General features: G+C 42.0%; 1 protein-coding gene across 2 annotated transcripts in view; it reads left to right on the top strand.

The window, feature by feature from the left end:
- The window catches only part of LOC140910766 (RIMS-binding protein 3-like), a 38,627-nt gene extending 27,522 nt beyond the window's left edge, over positions 1-11,105 (top strand). For both annotated transcript variants that reach the window (XM_073342552.1, XM_073342553.1), the window contains exons 4-5: positions 692-877; positions 11,019-11,105. In XM_073342552.1, the coding sequence (XP_073198653.1) occupies positions 692-877 (186 nt within the window). In that variant the 3' untranslated portion in view covers positions 11,019-11,105. The remainder of the gene's footprint in view (positions 1-691; positions 878-11,018) is intronic.
- Positions 11,106-21,241: the final 10,136 nt, after the last annotated feature.

Raw genomic sequence — 21,241 nt, 5'->3', positions numbered from 1 at the left:
GTTTCTCTCTACCTCTGGAAAAGGGGAGATTCCCAGCTTCCCTGTGTGACCCTGTACTTTTTCTAGCCCTGGAAGGGACTGAGATCACAGACTTGACAACAGTGACATTTTTATGAATGGAAAAGCTTTTTTAGTGCTCTTTTAAAGGGTTTTATGACTCCCTCTGAGCCCTTTACAGCTGGGTTCAAGGGGCCCACATATGCACCCAGGTAGCCAATAGGTGCTTTGCCCTCCCCACAAAAGGGGAAGATGAGAAGAAGATAGTTTAAAATCTTTCTAAATCGTGTAAAATGTTTTCTTATGTAAGATGTGACATATACAGAATATGTGAACAGGGGGGTGGGGATGGTGCAAAGGCTTTCTTGGGATGACCTGCATTACTCATGAGTGGTTTTCACACTCATGAGTAATGTGAACATCCCAAACTTATGCTGATAAAACCTTTATACCATTTCACCCTGTCCCCATTGATGTACTCCTTATTTTACACAGGCACATGTGCACACACACTGGGCCAAATTCTTTGCAATGTAAAAAGGCAAAACTCCATTGAAATCAAAGGAGCTTGTGCCCATTTGTACCAGTGGAAAATTGGCCTAATATGTGTTACATAAAGTTCTATGTGAATAGTAGTATTGCTCTAATGTGTGACTTCAACTCATTTTAAAATGGAGATCTCCTCTCATTTCAGACTATTTTAGAAAATCTGGATCTTTCTGTGCCGTTTCAAATCAGCGTTCAGACTGTTGGTTCTTCTGGTTTGGTATCTGAGAAGATGAATGTTCGATTTAGTTGTCCTTTAACAAAAAAGGAAGCTTCATCATTTGCCTTTAGTGTTTACCCCGAAGACCAAAAGCCTGGTGCCAGCTCCCATTAGGTAGCAGAAACTGCATCTGTGTTATCAATGGAAAGTCTTATCCTCTGGTCATTTTTGACTGAATACATTTTACTATCCTCATGACAAACACCTGTTTACAACTTATGCATGTTTGTGTTCTAATCAGTAGGCACTTGTAATACCAAAGAACCTGTGAGTTATCAGTAATACACTGTACATCAAAGTAGTTCTACAGAAATGAAAAGCTTTTTTTCTGCTGCCTTTTTGGTGAAACGTATGATGGCTGTTCATTAATATGTACCTTGCATGCACACGTTAGAGTTTCATTGTCTTAGAAAAGGAAATTCATAATGTAACTGTAGATGGAGGTGCTGCTGGAGCACAGTTGCCAACTTTCATGCAGTAAATAAGCACCCAGACTTTCACAATAAGCCAAAAATCAAGCTAACCCCATTTGAAAACAAGGCCAAAACCATCCAATCCCTCAGAACCCCAACACTCTATGTGACTAGATTCCCCGCAGCGTGCAGTCTGGGACTGTGGTGGGCCCGCTGTGCAACCCTTACTCTCTCCCCGCCTTGTCCCCCCTTGCCCTACTTGCCCCCCCCCATATCCCTGCTTGCCAGGAGCTGATAAAAAAAAGAAGCAATAAGCTACAATCCCAAAACTAGCTAACAAGCAACTCACAAGCCAATTAAACCAAAAACAAGCCCAATTTCTGCATTTTTTCGTGGGTTTGGCATGTCTGTGCTGGAGTTAATTTAATGATGAGGAAAACTGGGATTGTGGGTATCTGCTTCTTGTCCCTCCGAACTTTGGGGGGTAAAATTATCCGACTGACTTAAAAGTAAGACTGGTTCAGCTCTGGTATTGACCAATAAGGAGTAGATGATCTGTAGTGTGGCGTTAAGGGGTATCTTGGATCAGTGACTGTGAGCAGATTGAATTCACTATATCCTAGAGAGGGTTTATTAGTAAGGATCTGTACAAAGGTATTCAGCTATGGGAAAGCACAGTTAGAGGAATTAAAACCATTAATGTTCAAGGTTGCATGGATTAGAAATATAAGGAACTAAAAGTTTAAGTATTTTGGGAGACACTGTAAGTAAAAGATGCACAAGATTTCTATCTCACTGAGGAAGAATGTAAGTAAAACCATAGTACATTTTGTGCAGAGAGGAGATTAAGGTTGGCCTTGTGGTTAGGGTGTTAGTAGGTTGCAGAGTTTGGATCTGGATTTGGACCTGAATCCAAATTTTGCTAGTGCGTGTTTGTTGTTGGTGTTCCAGCTCAAGGCTACAGAAACACATACCCCAAACATCCAAAAACTCAGGTTCACCCAAATCATGAGGTCAGTAAACTGAGGAGTCAGAGCCCCTCCCCAAGAATGTCTTGCCTTTAATTCCTAGATGTTGAAATCTGGGGTTGGGACGGGGTTTTGTTGTGAATCCTTCACATGACACGATTTGAGACAATAAGCAGCTTATCTTGTTCAGATTTTCCTCCATTCCCTGAATGATTCTGCATTATATACATCCCAGAATGAAAATGGAGGCAAAGTGTGAGTGTGCTGTTGTGTGAACGCAGTACACAGCATGCAGGGTAACTCAAATTCAACATACTTTGTCAAAGCAGGTAGCTTGCATAAGCTTTCCTCTTGCTTAAGGGCTATCTTCAGGGCTTCACATAAATATAAGATAATCATGAGAGGTGTGTTAGCTTAAAAGACTATATAATGAATTATGACTTTTTATGAATGCATGACATGATATTGAGGCATAAAGGCAAGTTTTACAGAGTTCAGCATGATTAAGGCATGAACATTCTTTACAAGGTCCCTTTCTTGGTCCTAATAGTATGGGACACCAACCCCTGATGCGGTGGGTCGGGTGGACTGGCGGGACCCTAGCCCCACGGGCCAGAGGGACCCTGGTCCCAGCTGTGTCATGCCAGTGTGACACTGGCCCTGACTGCGCTGGGCTGGGCAGATCAGCAGGACCCCAGCCCGTGCCAGGCCAGGTGTAGGAGGACCTTCCCTCTTATCCCATGACTGCCTACTTTGTTGAAGAGCCTTTGATGAGGGACCTTGTCAAAGGCCTTCTGAAAGTCCAAGTACACTGTATCCACTGGATCCCCCTTGTCCACGTGTGTGTTTGACCCCCTTAAAGAATTCTGAAAGATTGGAGAGGCACGATTTCCATTTACAAAAGCCATGTTGACTCTTCCCCAACAAACTGTGTCCATCTATGTGTCTCATAATTCTGTTCTTTACTATAGTTTCAACCAAACTATGAACACTAGGTCTGACTACCTATGTCCCAATCCATAACATAGGCAGAAATTTTGCACTCTGCTTGCCTCTCGCCTGTGCTATCAGTCCTTTATACCCATTAGCATTAAAGTCACTCACAATATTTTAGCTGCTTACCATTTTTGGTTTAGTATTTGAAGCTTTCAAAGATGGTGAAGCTCAAAGCTTTCAAAGGTGTACAATATATAGAGAGAACAACTATATATAGTACTAATCTTAAATGATCCAAACTGTACCATAGAATCTGTATGGATAGAAATTCCATGCTTGAATAATCAGAATATAGCAGTAGGGATACATTACCAACCACCTGACCAGCATAGTGATGGTGACTGTGAAGTGCTCCAGAGATTAAAGAGGCTACAAAAATAGACAAGTCAATAATAATGGGGCATTTCAGCTATCCCCATATTGACTGGGTACATGTCACCTCAGGACAGGATGCAGAGATAAAGTTTCTTGACACCATATATAACTGTTTCTTAGAGCAGCTAGTCCTGGAACCCACAAGAGAAGAGGCAATTCTTGATTTAGTCCTAAGTGGAGCACAGAATCTGGTCCAAGAGGCAAATGTAGCAGAACCAGAGTCAAGAGTCAAGGGGTCAGGGGTCAGAGATGGAGTCAGAAGTCAAGCCAAAGATTGGAGTCAATGTCTGTTGCCATGGGTGGGGGATTATAAGTAGATATTTGGAACAGGATGGGACAGGTCCAATATAGCAGCCAGTCAGGGATTCCCCTAGTTTCTGAGACAACTTCCTGTGCCTTCTTTCTGGCTTAAAATGAGCCAACCAGAGAAGATGGATATCTCTTCCAATCAGGAGCTTCATAGGCAGTCCCTCTGGTGAGCTAGGGTCCACTAGCCCACACTCCTGCTGGTACAAGTATGCTGACGGATGGTGGCTGCAGTCTGAGGACCCACATTCAAGACCCATGATCCCTGACAGCATAGTTCTGACAATGCACCTCAGTTCTGACCTGCAGCATCCCCACTAGCCCAGCGTGTGAGTAAGAAAGGACTATCATACTGACCTGGCTGCTGGTTTGGTAATGTGGATAAAGTGAGACAACAAATTCATGTTTACTTATTAATCTCATCTCTAATGCTAATGCTCTTACCCTCTGTGTCACCTAATATTCCTTCAAGCCCTTTGTTCCAATTGTTTGGTTTAGAACTGTAGTCATCTTAGAATATTGTGACTGCCTGCTTTTTCATTCTCCTATCATTATAGCATCTAGGCATCACTAATCCATGCTAAAGGGCATAAGGGGAGGATACACAGTGAGGTCTATGGATTACTGGGTGCCAGAGCCAATGTGTGTGAAATAATTCTCCTCACAGAGCAGTGTGGGACTGTGTGTAATCTGTACTATTATCCAGTAATCCCCAAACTTTACTAATCCTCACTAGTGCTCCAGTGCAGACTCCTGAAACAAGGCTTACTGCACTGCTCCATGTGCTGTGGGCATGAAGGGGGACCCGCAGATGTTGTCAAAAGAGGCCACCCAGTTGATGTCTAGGAAGCCTTTTAAAAAGGCTCCTGCGTCATCTCTCATCCTCAACATACAAGGAGATATTGGGTTAAATATCATAAGAGCCTGGCTTGCCTTCAGCTTTCAGAACCAATGCAACTCTGTCCTGTTGTCCACCATCTTCTCTTCCCAATGTCAATATCCTATGTTCGTCATGGGAGAATTCTCCTTTACCGTCCCTCCTTGTTTTGCATAGACCGATTGATTTCCCACTAATATCTTTTCAACTCATGCATCATTGCTGCAAGTGCTTCAGCCTGGTATAATCTTACATCATGTAGTTATGTTTGTATTTGTTCTGCTCACATACTTTTTGCCCCAACCTCAGTTTATGATCGGTGAAAATGGCCTTTGTTTGTCCAGGTGATGACCAAGCCAGCATCCTCTTCTTTTGCTTTCCAGTCTTCATTCTGTTTCTATGGTCCAATATTTGCCATATGTTCAACCCTGACTCCTTGGCTTTGTGGTTGACCAGTGTATTGTAATCTGTCTGCAACACTGCTCGAAGCTATGCACTAGCTTGCTCCAGCACCATTTCCACCAATGTTTATACTTCGCAAATTCTTTTGCTGGCTTCACCAAAGTGTGTGTGTGTGTGTGTGTGTGTGTGTTAGCTGTTCCGCAGCTGTGTGGAACAATCTACCACATACAATCTTTTTAGTATATGATGCAAACGTCTTTTTAGTATGAGGAAAGAGCAGCGGTGCACTTGGACAGTCAGCCATTCTTTGCTGATGTGTGGCTGGTGAAATCAAGTGGGTATGTTACACCAGCTATGATTGACTGCAGACTAGGGCAGACAAATTTATCATGGGCTGGCTGTTGCATTGACTAGGCTGCCCTTTCTGTATAGCCTACCTTCTGTAATGGATGAAATGAGACTCTGAGAAGACTAAAATGGACAAACACACACAGTACACTAGCTATTAATTTACAAAACTAGCAACTAGCAAAATAAAGCCACTGATGATGGATGACATAGTTGAGTTATTTGTGCCCTTTTCGGTCCAACTTTCCATACACCCTTAAGCATCTGCCTGCTGCACATTACTCCAAGAACAAAGCGTAGTTTGCCTTTTACATATTTTAAGTCAAAACTTTAATGATAGGATATTCTTGCAGTGGGACTAATTCATCCATGATGTGTAGCTGCACTGACTTCAGTGGGGTTACACCAAGCGTGGATTTGGCCTAATGTGTTTTAGAGCTGTATTTATAATATATCTGAATCCGTTGGGCCATTAATCTTTAAAGTTTCCCATTCATGCCCATAAATACATTAACTAACAGCTCTTCCCAGCTATCTTGATTATGCAGGTCACATACAGGTTGCTATAGTAACCCTGCAAGCCACGTAAGAAAGGGAGGAATAATATATATATATATATATATATATAGGCACACACTCCCTGATTAATGTTAAGGGTGGGTAGATCATTGGATTAGGCCCTTGGCTTCCCCTGCATCAGAGAGAGCTCTGAAAGCTAAGACTTTGTGTGGCTGTTCATGTGGGACAGGGTACTAATTACAAAGGTGCCATTCATTGAAGAGTCCTGGTGTTATGATACATTATTTTAGTTTGTTGCAGTCTACGATTACATGTTCTTGGAAGATGATCCTAAAATTCACCACAGGTGTGAACCTGACTTCTGGAAAGGAGATATTGTTTGGGTATATTTAACCAAGAAAGGATGTTTTTTGTGAGGCAAAGGTAAGTCCACTAAATTATTGCACAAAAGGCTACACTGAGTACTGATAAGATACCAAATTACAGAAAGTTAAATGCAATACCAATAGAGGGCCAGATAGTTTCCTCCTATAGAAAACCTTGCTCTGAGCAAGGTTAGACAAACCAGTGATTAAAATGCAGGCACCCTTTTCTTTCTAGCACTTAAATTATTGTTACTCCATTGAGGGAGCTGTACCAATTGTAACATTGATGGGAAAATAGTTTAATGTAGACACATCTGAATTGTACTTTGGAATTTCAGAGTGAAGCAGCTCCACAATGAAATAACTCTCAAGTGTAAGCCAGCTAAATGAAACAGAGTTAAAATTGTTCTCTCTTGTGAACCTTCTTGACATCTTCTGTTTTACAAAGAAACCATTTCATTTCTTTAAAAGGATCCCAGCTCTCTTCTTTGTGTGTCACCCTGAAAAGCCAGATCATTTTTGCTACCTGCTTTGTTGAGACTGTCAACCAGCTCTCTGAGAGTGTCTAGTACTGTATTGGCTGCATTTTACATTTAGGAGGGGGGAAAAGGACCCTGCATCAGAAATTCAGCTTGTATTGCTTTCCTTCCCTCCAAGTACAAAGGATGTTTTGTTTGTGCTCAGGATCCTGCTAAAAAGTTTGGCTGTGAAATTAACTCTGCCTTGAGAATGGGAAATGGGTAGAGAGCACATGGCCTGAGGCTGTTGGATGCTAAGTTCCCCTCACCGCTGCTCTCTTTCACATTCTAAAAGGACTTTTGTACTATGTCGTAGATTGTTCCTCACAGCTGCTGAACAGCTAACAAAAAAGCACACACTTTTGCTGAAGCCTTGATAGGAATGATTTCATGATCCCATTGAATATAAAAGACTCTTGAGAGAAAGTACTTTCCCCATATTTTGGTCTTTTTTTTTTTAGCTGGTTTTAAGAAATGGCTGTTTGTTTGTTTGTTCATCCAAGTTTTTGTTATTTTTTAATAAGACTGTAAGCTTCAGAGCCGGTCAAAAAAATTCCACTGAAACTAAGTTTCATCAGGAAGTTGGCAAAAAGTGGAATTGTGAACTCCCCACTTCCCTTTGTTTCCAAACAGCTCCAGGGAACATTCCAGATACTGCATGGGGAGATGAACTTTTTTAAATGAATGAATAAAGTAACTAGTCCGACACCTATTGAAGTTAATAGACATTTTCCCATTAACTTCAATATGAGAAGGATTGGACCATAAACTCTGTTGATAAAAGACATGATCTTGAAAACCCCTTACTCAGGCTGGAATTAAACTGTTTGCATCAAGTCTAGTTACATGAATAAGTATTCACAGGATCTAGCTTATTTATTCTATCTCTTAGATAGTAGATATAGATCAGAGTGGGAGTTGTTGTATACATTACCTTTATGTAAAAATTGTTTCATATGTAGATGTGTAGAGCAAACACTCAGAAGCGCTGAATACCTATCAAAATCTGTCACAGAGAGTAAAAGAGAGAGACACCCACTCATACATTGGGATATACATAAATGCAAGAGTTCATACTATTTAGATAATTGAAATAGCAGCTATATGCTTAAATCATTTGCACATTAACGGTGGTAGGTGGGGATGTCCCTCATTTAAAGGCACACACATTTCTCCCCACAAAAGACAATGGTTCACGTACTTTGAATCAAATAAAGAATGCGTAACTTCTCCAAAACACATGTAAGCATTTCAGTGCATTGACAGCATACTGGAAGCTGTCTGGTGTCATTCTTAATAAATTCCATAGCATTGAACTTGAGAAGAGACAAAGGATTTGCAAGGATAATTGGGCATAAACTGGAAATCCAGAATCCTCAGCAACTTTTTAAATCAAGAGACGGTATGGGGTGCAGAGTTCAGGGTTAATGGGTTATGGCTGTTTCCTTCCAGTTTTGGGGCTAAAATGGCTTAGTGATCTGACCTTTTGCTCTCCTGTCTGGTACCACAATTTTAAAAGCTGTCTTGGGATTAAAACTTTGGAGTGCTTGGTTAGCTTGATGATCATAAATGCATGTACAGGAAAGTGAGAAATAAGCCAGACTACAATTTGTCACGTCATTCTACATCTGCCAGGAATCCTATCACTTTAACTAGTTGCTGTATGTCAATGCTGCAATTAGACTTGAGGAAATAGAGAAGAAAATCATAATTGTTTAAAAAAATGTTTAAAATGTTCTCATACATGAAATGGGAAGTTTATTTTTTCAGTATGTTCTCCCCATCAAGCCCTGATTCATATTTCAGTATTGTTTGCTTACAATAATGTGACTCTGTTAGGGGTAAAGAAGATTTGAATGGTCTGCAGAAATAGTGGCTATCAAGGGAGATGCGATATATTTTGATGAGGAGTATGGAAGAAATCTCACAATCTCTAACCTGAGGCCTTCAGTCTCTAAAAAGAGCCATCTGTTAACTTTAAAAAGCACTTGCATTAATTATTTATATTTTCATTTTTCATTTTCTATATTTTTATTTAAGTTGGATTTTCCCCATATAAACATTGTAATGGTTTTCTTAGGAGATGCATGCTGAAACTTAATGTTAAGCTTCCTGATTACATTACTCTGATACAATTTATGCTTCTGGTATCTTCCAAACAGAAGGAAACAGGATCGAGCACATGTAACATATATTGCTACTTATACAGGTTAAGAGAGAGAGAGGCTTTTTCAGTTTTTCCTTTTCAAATATTGTTCTATGCATGAAAGCATTGGCTGATTGACTGCATGCAGTTCTCTGACCTTGATTTTCATGTCAGCGTGCGGTCACATTTCATCTTAAATGAAGAATAAGTTTAGGTCAAAGAAGGAAATTATTTGATGATTAATACCACTTTTTTTCTTATCCACAAGAGGGGAAAGATAAGGTAGTACTCAAAATCAGCAAATGGGAATGTGAAAGATTTTTGCCCCTTTATGCATCTGTGTAGGAGTAGAGACAAGACATGAAGTGGTAAGCTACCATGCAGATGATTATGTGTAACCTCAACTTTATTAATTAAATTAACCGAACTTTATGAACTGTGAATAGTTAACATTTAACATCACTGCTGTTGTTACCAGCAGCAAATGTGTCCAGTGCAATACACCATACATAGTAGATTGCAATAAAGGTCATTCACTCATGAGACAGAGACCATCCATAACCTTTCTTCACACAGCCAGCCATCAGGTTTTGGCTTCATACCAAAATCACATCCTCTTTCCTCTTCTTCATACTCAGAATTATGGCACTGATGATGGATGCTTCAGTCTATGCTGGAAGTTGAAGTCCAACACCTTGTCTCAATCCTTACTGCTGGTTCTGGCTTTGGTCACTCTCAGCCTTATACTAGGGACTGGAGTGAGTTAAATTGTCCCAGCTAGTGTCCCTGTACCTCACTGGATCCTGCCATTACAGTTGCCAGAGATTAACTGGGACAGTCATTCCTTGAAACCCAATAGGTTAACCACAAACATTTTCAAGCATCTAGGGATGTCAGATATGTCTACATTGCACGCACATCAGAGTTATACACTCCAGCTTTATGAGAGAGATTAGGGAGTTCATCCTTTGTGCCTAATGATTGCCTCTCACCAGCTTCCCCGTGTACGTTGCTATCTGCCTGTTAGCCTCTTCTCTGGACCAATCAGCTCTGTGAGTTCTAGCGGTTCCCCTCCAAACCCGCCTTATACGCATTTCAGCTCATACGTAAGTGAGATGTGGGGACAGCTACGTGGCTGGCCAAAGCCATTAACCTTGATGTACAAACTAACTGTGTTGCTGAGTCCAAATGGTTTTCTTCCCAGTGCACTATTACAACACGTTATGCTAAACTGAAGCAACAAGGAGTGGAGCAGAGGCATTAATTAATCTCTCAGCATACCCTTTATCCTGTATTGTGTGGTATTTCACTTCAACTCTGTGTTTCAGTTTCCATATCTGTAAAACAGAGATAATATTTACCATAATAACCTCATAGAGGTGTTGTGAGACAATCAAATAGAGCACAATTATGTCCTTGTCCTACCTAGCCAAGCTGAGACGTGTTGGGGAATAATGTCTCTGGTCTGCCATGAAACACAGACATGGCTCTCCAAGTACTCCCCACTGCGAGCAAGCGGGGGAAAGGGGGAGATTGCACAGTGAGAAGTAGGAAGTGGACAGATCCATGGCTCTGCCTCCTCCTACTTGCTGGCCTGAGTAGCTGGCCATGTGAGCAGAAACAGAGCTGTGCCTTCTTCAAGGACTGCTATAGCTTACTTACCCATCTGTGGAACAAGAAATGGCAGAGTGTGTCCTGGAACCATTCCTGGGGTGGGTAATGGTATGCACTGCCTCTTGCTCAGAGCTGGGCCCAAAGGTATAAACTAGTCCTTAGTGTCAGCGAAGTGCACATGCAATAACAACATTGCTCTTTAATAAAATTCTGCTTCTTCTGTGGTTGATTATATTCCTTGTCTGATTTCATATTTTGACTGAGTCATTAAGCCTGATTAAATGTTTCCATTACTTGCTGTGACATTGTATTACATATAACAGAAGTATGCATTTTGGAGCCCTTATGTATATATTTTACTTTGGAGAAAACCTAAGCTTGCTTGACTGTTTGTCTATTTCTTTGAAGGTGAATGGAAGGCAAGGTTTAGCTCCATTGTCCTTCTTGAAGAAATTAATTTTGGATGACCAAAGAAACTAAAGAAAATACAGTGAAGGTACAGCATTCAAGGTATCTGCATGGATTATTTATATGAAATAGCTTGAAAGTGCAAAGCAGCATGGGGAAATCAGTGTGGAGTTGCAATTCACTTAATACTTTGTTCTTTCAATTAATTGTTTCTGCTGTAGTGATCAATAAAAATAGTGTATATCTTAAATCAATATGATTGTAATTCTGAATTACGTTTACTATTCATGTCTATATCTAAAGTCAAGGTTAACTGTTACACTAAATGCGAAAAGAAAGGTTAAAAAGAGATTTTCTTTTTTTAGCTTTGTGCGTTTCCCTGGTGTGATACAGGAGAGCCAGGGAGCAGTGGGAGAGTGCTAGAGGGGAAATATGTAAGCTCAAGGCTAATTCAGGCTTGGTTCCCCGTAGACTAGGGAAGGTGGCTGCAGATTAATTGGAGGACCTGCAGTCAATTAAGGTCCTGTTAGGAACCTAATAAAACCCCCTCCGTCAGGCAGACAGAGGAGGAGGACGAAGGAGAAAGGATGGGAGCTTGGAGGTGTGTTGAAAGATTTGGAAGACCTGAGAATTGAAGTAAGGGGGACGCTGCCCAGCAGGACAGGGAGACTCCCTTCCCTCCAGCATCTAAGGACCAAGGGTAACCCCACCTAAGGGGGACGAGGGTAAGAAACCCACAGGGGTTGAGAGGGGCTGGGACTCAGAGCAAGGAGCAAACCCAGATCCCTCCCCCGCTTCCCTCCTCTACCACCTTCCTGGGCTAGTGGCAGGGCCCTCGGCACCCAAGAGCAGGGGCAAAGGGTGGCATCTTAGCTCCCCGCCAAGAAAAGCGCAGGACCCACCACCAAATCGGCCATCTTGCCACACTAGAAACAAGAAAACAGCAAAAGTAAGGTCAGAAAAGCAGCTCCATGCCAAGTCATTGCTTCAAATTTGTCAGTCTCATCTTAGGAGAACTGGATAAATGAAACTGCCAAGGAATCTCACTCTTAGCTAATTTGGGCAGGTATTTGATTTGAAAAAATAAAGTATGCTATGTTTGTTTACTCTGGTAAAAAGAATCAATGAGAATAGTTTACTGCAAAGACTCACTGTGTCAGGAAAGCATAAAAACAATGTTCTTTCATCCTGGCATATTTTCCTGAGTAGCTTTACACTATCACATCTGACTATCAGCTGTCTGAATCTCAGGACTGTATTCCTTCCATCTTTCATATACTGTATGTCAGCCAACACACTTCATATTATAATGGTGATCTCCTTTTTGGTTATGTTCACAACATTTTCAAGGCATTTAATTCATTTTTTCAAAAGATGAAAATGTGTTTTTTCAAAACCTAGGGAAAACAGGTTTTAATGTTAGTGTAAAGGTCATTCCTAAAGGTTAATTGCTTTATAAATAGTCAGATTGAAAACGCGTAAGAAATGGAGGGAACAATCCGCTTACAATATGCCAAGTCAGGGAAAAGCTATAAAAACAGAGTCTAGGAAATGTTGTTCTTGCCCGGGATTAGTTATAAAACTGTTTGCAATAGTTTATGGCCAACAGAACTGTCACTTTCTAGTACTTTGGGCCAAATTGTACATGTCATGTGAATACAGAGCTCCACTTCTCTTTCTAAAGCACTTCAAGAGAAGTGAGAGGAGAGTTTGCAGGATCAGTCTCTTTAACTGAAGGTCACAGATGTCACATGATCAAGCTGTTCATTCTAAAACTTGGCTAGCCCACAGAGTCATTCTTGTTGATGCTATGGGTGCCTGCCTCAAAGAACATGAAGGGAGCTAAGACTTCCTGGCCAAAGGATCCTTTCCATGTCACCCCAGCTCCTTTGTTACTTGGATGGGTCCTATGCCCTAAAGGTTAGATAACTTTTTTTCTGAGAGAGAAAATTTAATCAGATGGAACCCCTATTCTTGTGTCTGGCTGAGCAGTGCTCCTCAGAAGATAGGTGTGCAGGCACAAAGGTGGCTTTATGGTCCTTTGTTTGGTTCTCTAATTGTGGCCTGACCTGGGTCAGGTAGACTCGAGATCTACATTTACAGCAGTCTCAGGACCACCCTAACTTATGTCTAACTACTCATATTCCCAAGAGGCCACTTAGGCAGACAGGAATAATCAGAGTTCAGAGGTTGTCCATCCACACCCACTTTTCCCTGGGTTGTACCCCATCAATCAGGGGCTACAGATGGGTTGGCATAGAGTCACTGCATTAGCCCCATACATCACCTAGGGATTCCTGCTGTACTGGTGAGAATTCCATAGTGGCCAGATCCATTGGCTTTCACTGCTCCTTTGTGTTGGTGGAATGTTGCTCAGGGAGTGTGTGGTGGATTCTAGAGCAGGGTTTCTCAGACTGTGGTCTGTGGACCCCTGGGGGTATGCAAGGGTACTCCAGGGGGGTCTGTGAGTCATGTCAGGATCCGCTGGCCCCGCTGATCAACTCCTCCCCCACCCTCCCAGTGCCTCCTGCACTCCGGGGAACAGCAGTTCAGTGGTGTGCCGGAGGCACTGGGAGAGAAGGGGAGGAGCAGAGATGGGGCATGCTCAGGGGAGGTGTGGAAAGAGGTGGGGAAGAGACGTGTCAGGGGTGTGGCTTTGGGAGAAGGGGTGGAGTGGGGGCGGGGCCTGGGGCTGAGTGGGGGATTTAGGGGTCCGTGAAAAATTTTAAAACAAAATGGGTGTCCTCGGGTTGCTAAAGTTTGAGAAACACTGTTCTAGAGTCAATCCTGCAGGCTTTTGCATGTGGCTATGTAAAATGTCTTTAAATACATTTAGGTGATCTGCCATCCGAAGAGCTACAGTTTCTCTCCCAGTATGACAAGCCCATTATTAAATATTTGTTTCCCATATAGGTACTTACAGACTCTGATTAAGTCACCCCTTAACCTTCTCTTTCTTAAGCTAAATAATGTGGCAAACCTCCTTCGTCTCGTCACCCTCAGTGTTTCTCCCTCTGGTGGTTGGGGGTGGACCTGGAGTCAATCCGTCCTACTTTGGATGTTTTTAATTATTTGCTTTGGTTTATTTTTCAGCATTTACAAGGTGGGCCTCAGGATAGGCCTGAGTGTTTCCTTTAAGCAAAAACAACTCACAATACAAAAGATATACATTTGCTTGTCCCCTCCACAGAAAGCCAACTTATTACACTGGCTTATGGTTGCCAGCCCTTCCCCAAACAGAAGTAAACTGGATTGCTTCCACTAAGGGGAGAAGACCAGCCTTCCACCTAGAAGAAGCCTTTTCTCCCTGCTGCAGCTTATTTCTCATCCCTCCTCCCTCTCTCTCACCAGAAGAGGAGTTTTTAAAGGTCACCAGCAGTCCTTAATTGGGCTCACGTATCTAATTAATCTGAGAGACCATTTTTGCAGTTCATAGGGAAAAGGGTCTTCACCATTCTAGGACTGATATACCTGCGTTCCACCACTCTCCTATAGCTGTCTGGTCTGACTTTGTCACATAAGATTGTGCTCTTCGAGTATATCAGTATAAGGCATGGCTCTTCTCTGAACCTTCTCCAATTTATCAAAATCCTCTCGAACTGTAGGTTTATAAAGTCTTAGATTATAAGACCAGATGGGGCCACTAGATCATCCATAATGACATCCTGTATAACACAGGTCATAAAATTTCACCCAGTTACCCTAGTATTGAGCTCAGTAACTTGTATTTGGTTTTTCAGAAAGGCATCTAGTCATGATTTGAAGACATCAAGGATGGAGAATCCACTAATGCCCTTAATAGGTTGTTCCAATAGTTAAATCACCCTCACTGCTAAGAAATTGTGCCTTATTTCCAGTTTGAATTTATCTGGCTTTAACTTCCAGCCATTGGTTCTTGTTTTGCATTTCTCCAATGAAGAGTCCTTCAGTACTCAGTATTTTCTCCCCATGAAGGTACTTATACATTGTAATCAAGTCACCTCTCCATCTTCTTTTTGATCAATTAAACAGATTAACCTCTTGAAATCTCTCACTGTATGACATTTTTCCAGCCCTCAAATAATTTGTGTGGCTCATTTCTGCACCCTCTCCAGTTTGTCCTGGGAACTGTACAAACAGAAAGTAAAATATTGCCAGTGTCCTGAAAATTTCACAGTCCAGAAGAAAAACTATAGTAAGTTCAGCTGACAGCAATAAAAATGCAGTATTTGCCACATGGCAACAACTCTCTTTCCTGTTGTAAATATCAGATGTTACCGTGGTTACTGCAGGTACTTGGAGTATTGAATGTTGTGGTTTCAGTGGTGCCCACTGAATGAAAGACACAGGGTATGAAGGCATAGATGAGCAGGGACCCAGTTTTATTGCAGGAGTATCAGCATACTCTGGCTTACTTTCTTATTTGGGGTAGAAAGCCAGATGCATCACTGTTACATAAGCCTGCTGGCCAGACTGCAAAGTTTTGTGCTGATAGGAATATGAGAAGTGTAAGTCCCTTTCGACCTAGCAGAAGTGAAGCTAACATCTATTTAGGTGGTGGTAGCTGTTGAGCAGCTGTTGTTATTGTTGTGCAGATATACATATTAGGCAGATACATTTTAAAAAGACAGTGACTCTGCCCTGAAGAGTTTACAATCTAAAATTAAACAAAAATATCGGGGGGGAAGTAACAGATCCTTAGGAAGGGGATAAGGGGAAGGGAATGTGAAAGTGAAAATATAAGCTGGTAAGTAATGAGAGTTCTGTTCATCTTTAGGATCTGAGTTTGCGACATGCTGCACACCAGCAATATCCGTACACAGTAGCCCCATACTAAGAACTTCGCCGGTTAGGTCTTTAAACCACCTTTGTGATCTGCTGATGCTGGGTCAGCGATGCACTGGGCTGGCATCTGTGTAAATTAGAGCAGCCTTAGGACTTCTCTAACTTATGCTAATAACCAGTGGCCACAAAGAAGCTATTACAGAGATGGGGAATCAGTGGGATGCAGGAGGTCTGGCCTCTCCCTTGGCCATGTTCCTATGCCAGCCATGAGGAGGGTGCTGGAACAGGGTACAGCTGCCCTAAGCTGCTCAAGGATCCCCTCCACTGGCGTGAGCCTCCCAATACAGGCTGTGCCAGCTTTAGAGTGATTTTGCACCATTGGTGCAGTGCAAAACAGCTTTAATGAAGGGGAGACTTGGGGCCAATATGTTCAGCTTGTCTGGTTTCCATGTTTCTCAGTGCCCAAGGGGAAATGATCACAAAGAAGTTTGACTTTTCACTATGGAGGTCATACGGTGTATGCTGAATCCTCTGCTACAGAAAGTAAAACTTAACCATACAGCTCCTTGCCTTTGTAACTATTGATGCAAATAGCAAATTTCTTTGCTTAGCTAATAATTTTCAAGTTATTAGATTCTAAGAAAGATCTACATGTTTATTCTTTTTAATACATTAAAGTATGTCATGGTAACACTATGTGTTGCCCAACCGCTCTGTAAGTAGTAATATTGCTGCTTATGGGTGAAATTCGCTCCTGGTTTGGAGGACCTTCATAAGACCCCCTGCATGAGGACTAACTATGGGGATTGCCAGTTGAGAGCCTGTGCAAAGGCACCTGCACACACCTTACACACTCTACATTGGCCCTGTAAAGACGGGTGCAGAAATCTCTTTTAGGGACAGATGGGGTTGGTCTGAACAAGGTCAGCTTCCAGACTGCTGTGCTGGGCATCACAAAATGGGGAAGAGATGGCCAGCCCTCTGTGGAGAAAGAGGTGGTTAGGGACTATTTAGAAAAACTGGACGTGCACAAGTCCATGGGGCCGGATGAGTTGCATCCGAGAGTGCTGAAGGAATTGGCGGCTGTGATTGCAGAGCCATTGGCCATTATCTTTGAAAACTCGTGGCGAACGGGGGAAGTCCCAGATGACTGGAAAAAGGCTAATGTAGTGCCAATCTTTAAAAAAGGGAAGAAGGAGGATCCTGGGAACTACAGGCCAGTAAGCCTCACTTCAGTCCCCGGAAAAATCATGGAGCAGGTCCTCAAAGAATCAATCCTGGAGCACTTACATGAGAGGCAAGTGATCAGGAACAGTCAGCATGGCTTCACCAAGGGAAGGTCATGCCTGACTAATCTAATCGCCTTCTATGATGAGATTACTGGTTCTGTGGATGAAGGGAAAGCAGTGGATGTATTGTATCTTGACTTTAGCAAAGCTTTTGACACGGTCTCCCACAGTATTCTTGTCAGCAAGTTAAGGAAGTATGGGCTGGATGAATGCACTATAAGGTGGGTAGAAAGTTGGCTAGATTGTCGGGCTCAACGGGTAGTGATCAATGGCTCCATGTCTAGTTGGCAGCCAGTGTCAAGTGGAGTGCCCCAGGGGTCGGTCCTGGGGCCGGTTTTGTTCAATATCTTCATAAATGATCTGGAGGATGGTGTGGATTGCACTCTCAGCAAATTTGCGGATGATACTAAACTGGGAGGAGTGGTAGATACGCTGGAGGGCAGGGATAGGATACAGAAGGACCTAGACAAATTGGAGGATTGGGCCAAAAGAAATCTGATGAGGTTCAATAAGGATAAGTGCAGGGTCCTGCACTTAGGACGGAAGAACCCAATGCACAGCTACAGACTAGGGACTGAATGGCTAGGCAGCAGTTCTGCGGAAAAGGACCTAGGGGTGACAGTGGACGAGAAGCTGGATATGAGCCAGCAGTGTGCCCTTGTTGCCAAGAAGGCCAATGGCATTTTGGGATGTATAAGTAGGGGCATAGCGAGCAGATCGAGGGACGTGATCGTCCCCCTCTATTCGACATTGGTGAGGCCTCATCTGGAGTACTGTGTCCAGTTTTGGGCCCCACACTACAAGAAGGATGTGGATAAATTGGAGAGAGTCCAGTGAAGGGCAACAAAAATGATTAGGGGTCTGGAACACATGACTTATGAGGAGAGGCTGAGGGAACTGGGATTGTTTAGTCCGCAGAAGAGAAGAATGAGGGGGGATTTGATAGCTGCTTTCAACTACCTGAGAGGTGGTTCTAGAGAGGATGGTTCTAGACTATTCTCAGTGGTGGAAGATGACAGGACAAGGAGTAATGGTCTCAAGTTGCAGTTGGGGAGGTTTAGGTTGGATATTAGGAAAAACTTTTTCACTAGGAGGGTGGTGAAACAGTGGAATGCGTTGCCTAGGGAGGTGGTGGAATCTCCTTCCTTAGAAGTTTTTAAGGTCAGGCTTGACAAAGCCCTGGCTAGGATGATTTAATTGGGGATTGGTCCTGCTTTTGAGCAGGGGGTTGGACTAGATGACCTCCTGAGGTCCCTTCCAACCCTGATATTCTATGATTCTATGATTCTATGATAGCAAGCCAGGGAAGGGCCAACAGAGACTGTGACCCTGTCACAATCACTGTGGATTGGTTGCAGCACCAGCCCTGAGGAACTGCTTTAGCAGCCTTGCACTCTAGTCCTGGATTTAGAGGTGAATTTGGACTCCATGAACTCCAACTTCCATGGACTCCACTCACATAAAGCCTGAATATTTAGATGTGATGTGGTAGGGTGAATTTCACCTTGTGTGATTGAGATGACTAAAGCTACCTAACTTGAAGAATGCAAAGTTCTTCCAGCTGTTATCCAGAGTATCTGAACTCTTAGCCCACCAAACACAGCTCTTTAGTTAAATTAAGAATTAGACAGAACTACAGCTAACAAATCTAGCACCTGTTCACTGGAGCTATGAATCTGTGGTTAGCGTCCTTCTTTATTTACAGAATAAGCATATACGGTGCAAGTCCAAATCTTTATTATTAAAAACAAATGGTAGGCTGGATTCTGATACTCTGGCTCACATTGGATCATACCTTGTTCTTTGATGGTTTCAGTAGAAATAACTGAGTAGTAAAGTACTACTTAATGTAAGGTGCTAGACTTGGGGGGGGGGCGGGGTTCATGAGCAGTATGTATTTATAAGTAGATTAACCTTTTCTAAACTTGAACTTGGTCCTGGATAAATGATTTAGCGAATCTGTTTATAGTAAAACTGAGCTATTGTATGTGAATTTTTTTAAAGCTGTAATAGGATTTGTTGTTAACTAGCTAACATGTTCTTACTGATACTGAATGGTCTTCTGGTTTAAAACAAAATTCAACCTACTGCAGTGTCTTTTGTTTGTAATAGGAATTTGTAAAGGTCAGTTGAAAAAGGCATTTAAATTGATCAGAATGTGTGACAACCTGCTGAAATTTTAAGCCATGGTGCAGTGCACCTACAAATCTTCCTTCTGCTGCATCATCTGTTCTTTGTGTGAACACAGGTCATTTCATCAGTGTGCTATTTATGGGGAAATGGAATACAGAAACTGTCTGATGAAATGTGACTTCACTTAGAAGGCAGTGTTCTCATGTGTAAGAGGTGCCATGCTGTTATTTTATCTGTTGTATGAAGTTAATATGTGGTTGTTAGCCTTTAAATACATTATAATTGTTTTAATGAGAGGTAAATAACACTAGATCCATGTTCTTAGTTTACCTTTGGAACAACAACAACAAAAAATCTAAACTATACCTAATAAACATCTGTAGAGATTTCAAGACTAATAAAAGATCTGTGGTATAAAAACGGAGCGATGGCTTTACATGAAAATGAAATCAGTAAAGGAACAGAGGACCAATGATAGGATACTTTGAAGGATGTCTTAATTGTTTCTTATTTTAAGCTGGAATAGGGATGCTCTTTAATTAGACACTGAGCTGGGTGAACATGTAGTGAATATTCTTTTAGCTGAATCTAGCCCTTTTCTTTGCTTCAAAATTATCTTCAAAGAAGCTTTGGTTTTTTGCTATTTTGTTTGTTTGAATTGTTTTGATTGCTTTACATAAATGTATTTCAGCCTTTGGGTTACTTGCAAACTATCTGCCTTGACTGCATCTTCAAATATTTTTTGCTGGTGATTGGTCACCTGAGTCCCATGGTGTTGTTTCTACTCACTGTTTAAAAAGACTGAAATGTTCAAAAACAAGAGGATAGAAATCAGAGTGATCATGGATTGTTTTGCAAGCATTTCCAGCGTTACTGTTGTGCCCCAGCACGCATACATGAGTATTCGCAAGAATATCCACTTTCACAGATATTCTTGCAAACAAATTTATCTGTCCTATGCATGTTCACAGAACATGATAAAAAAAAAAAGGTAGGTTGCACTTATAGAATGGCAATCTATCCAAAGGTGAATTTCACTGTTCATGCAAATTTGTGCAGATTATATTTGCACGTCCTTTTTGTTTTACTGTGTTCATCCAGCCCCAATTAGAACTCTATAAGAATTGTTCTTCGAGCAACATGAAAATTAGAGAGCATGATATTCTACCCAAAATTTCCATAACCTCAGCATTGGGGGTGGGAGGGGGGGCACTGTTCATAACTGTTACGTACTTTGAATCTGATGACATTGTTTAAAGAACAAACATTTCTTCTTCGAGAGCCCTCTGCATATTCCTGCTCTTGGGGATGCACAGATCCTGTGCAGCTAGGACGGTAGAATTTTGTAGCGGTAGTGCCCGTTGGAGGCCCCTCATCCCACCCTTACTGTCCCTAGCACTTGAACCAGACATGGGAGCTGGCTATAGGAAGGGCATTGGTGCCATTGCTGCCTCAGTTCCTTCCAATAGCTGCAGCATGAGGACGGGAACTATCTTACATCTGCTTCTTTCTATAGTTTGTGCCATAGCCTAAATTAAAATAAAATACATAAATAATAAATAAAAAAATAGGCTAGTGATAGTTTTAGATGAGTAGATACTGTAGCAACTTAGTAGTTAAGTAATTAGTATATTTTATAGCTATAACAAAATTTATTTTTCTTAATTAGATTAGAAATTGATTATAACTATGATGGACAAGGGACTACGGCTTCAAGAAATATGCGCCATGTCCGGCAGTCTTTCCTTCCTCTGATGCGCATGTACAATGCTTGAAATGCTTGTGTGAAAAACACTCACGGGCATGCTGCCAAATATGCAGCACATTCACCCCCTGAGCCAGGAAGAAAGGACAAAACAGACTGCAGGTCCTTCTGTTACAGGAGGCACTAACTGCTATGCCTGCCAGATCTGAGACCTCAAAGGGGTCTGGTGGAAAAAGTAGGAGACTGGAGTCGGCTGTGTCTACTTCCAGATCCAAGAAGTCATCCAGATCTGTGATAAGAGCTTCAGCTTTGGTGCCAGACTGCGATTCCAA

The sequence above is a fragment of the Lepidochelys kempii genome, chromosome 4 (assembly GCF_965140265.1).
Source record: "Lepidochelys kempii isolate rLepKem1 chromosome 4, rLepKem1.hap2, whole genome shotgun sequence".
Taxonomy (NCBI): domain Eukaryota; kingdom Metazoa; phylum Chordata; order Testudines; family Cheloniidae; genus Lepidochelys; species Lepidochelys kempii.
The sequence above is the reverse complement of the archived record's forward strand: the minus strand, read 5'-3'. Positions and strand labels throughout refer to the sequence as shown.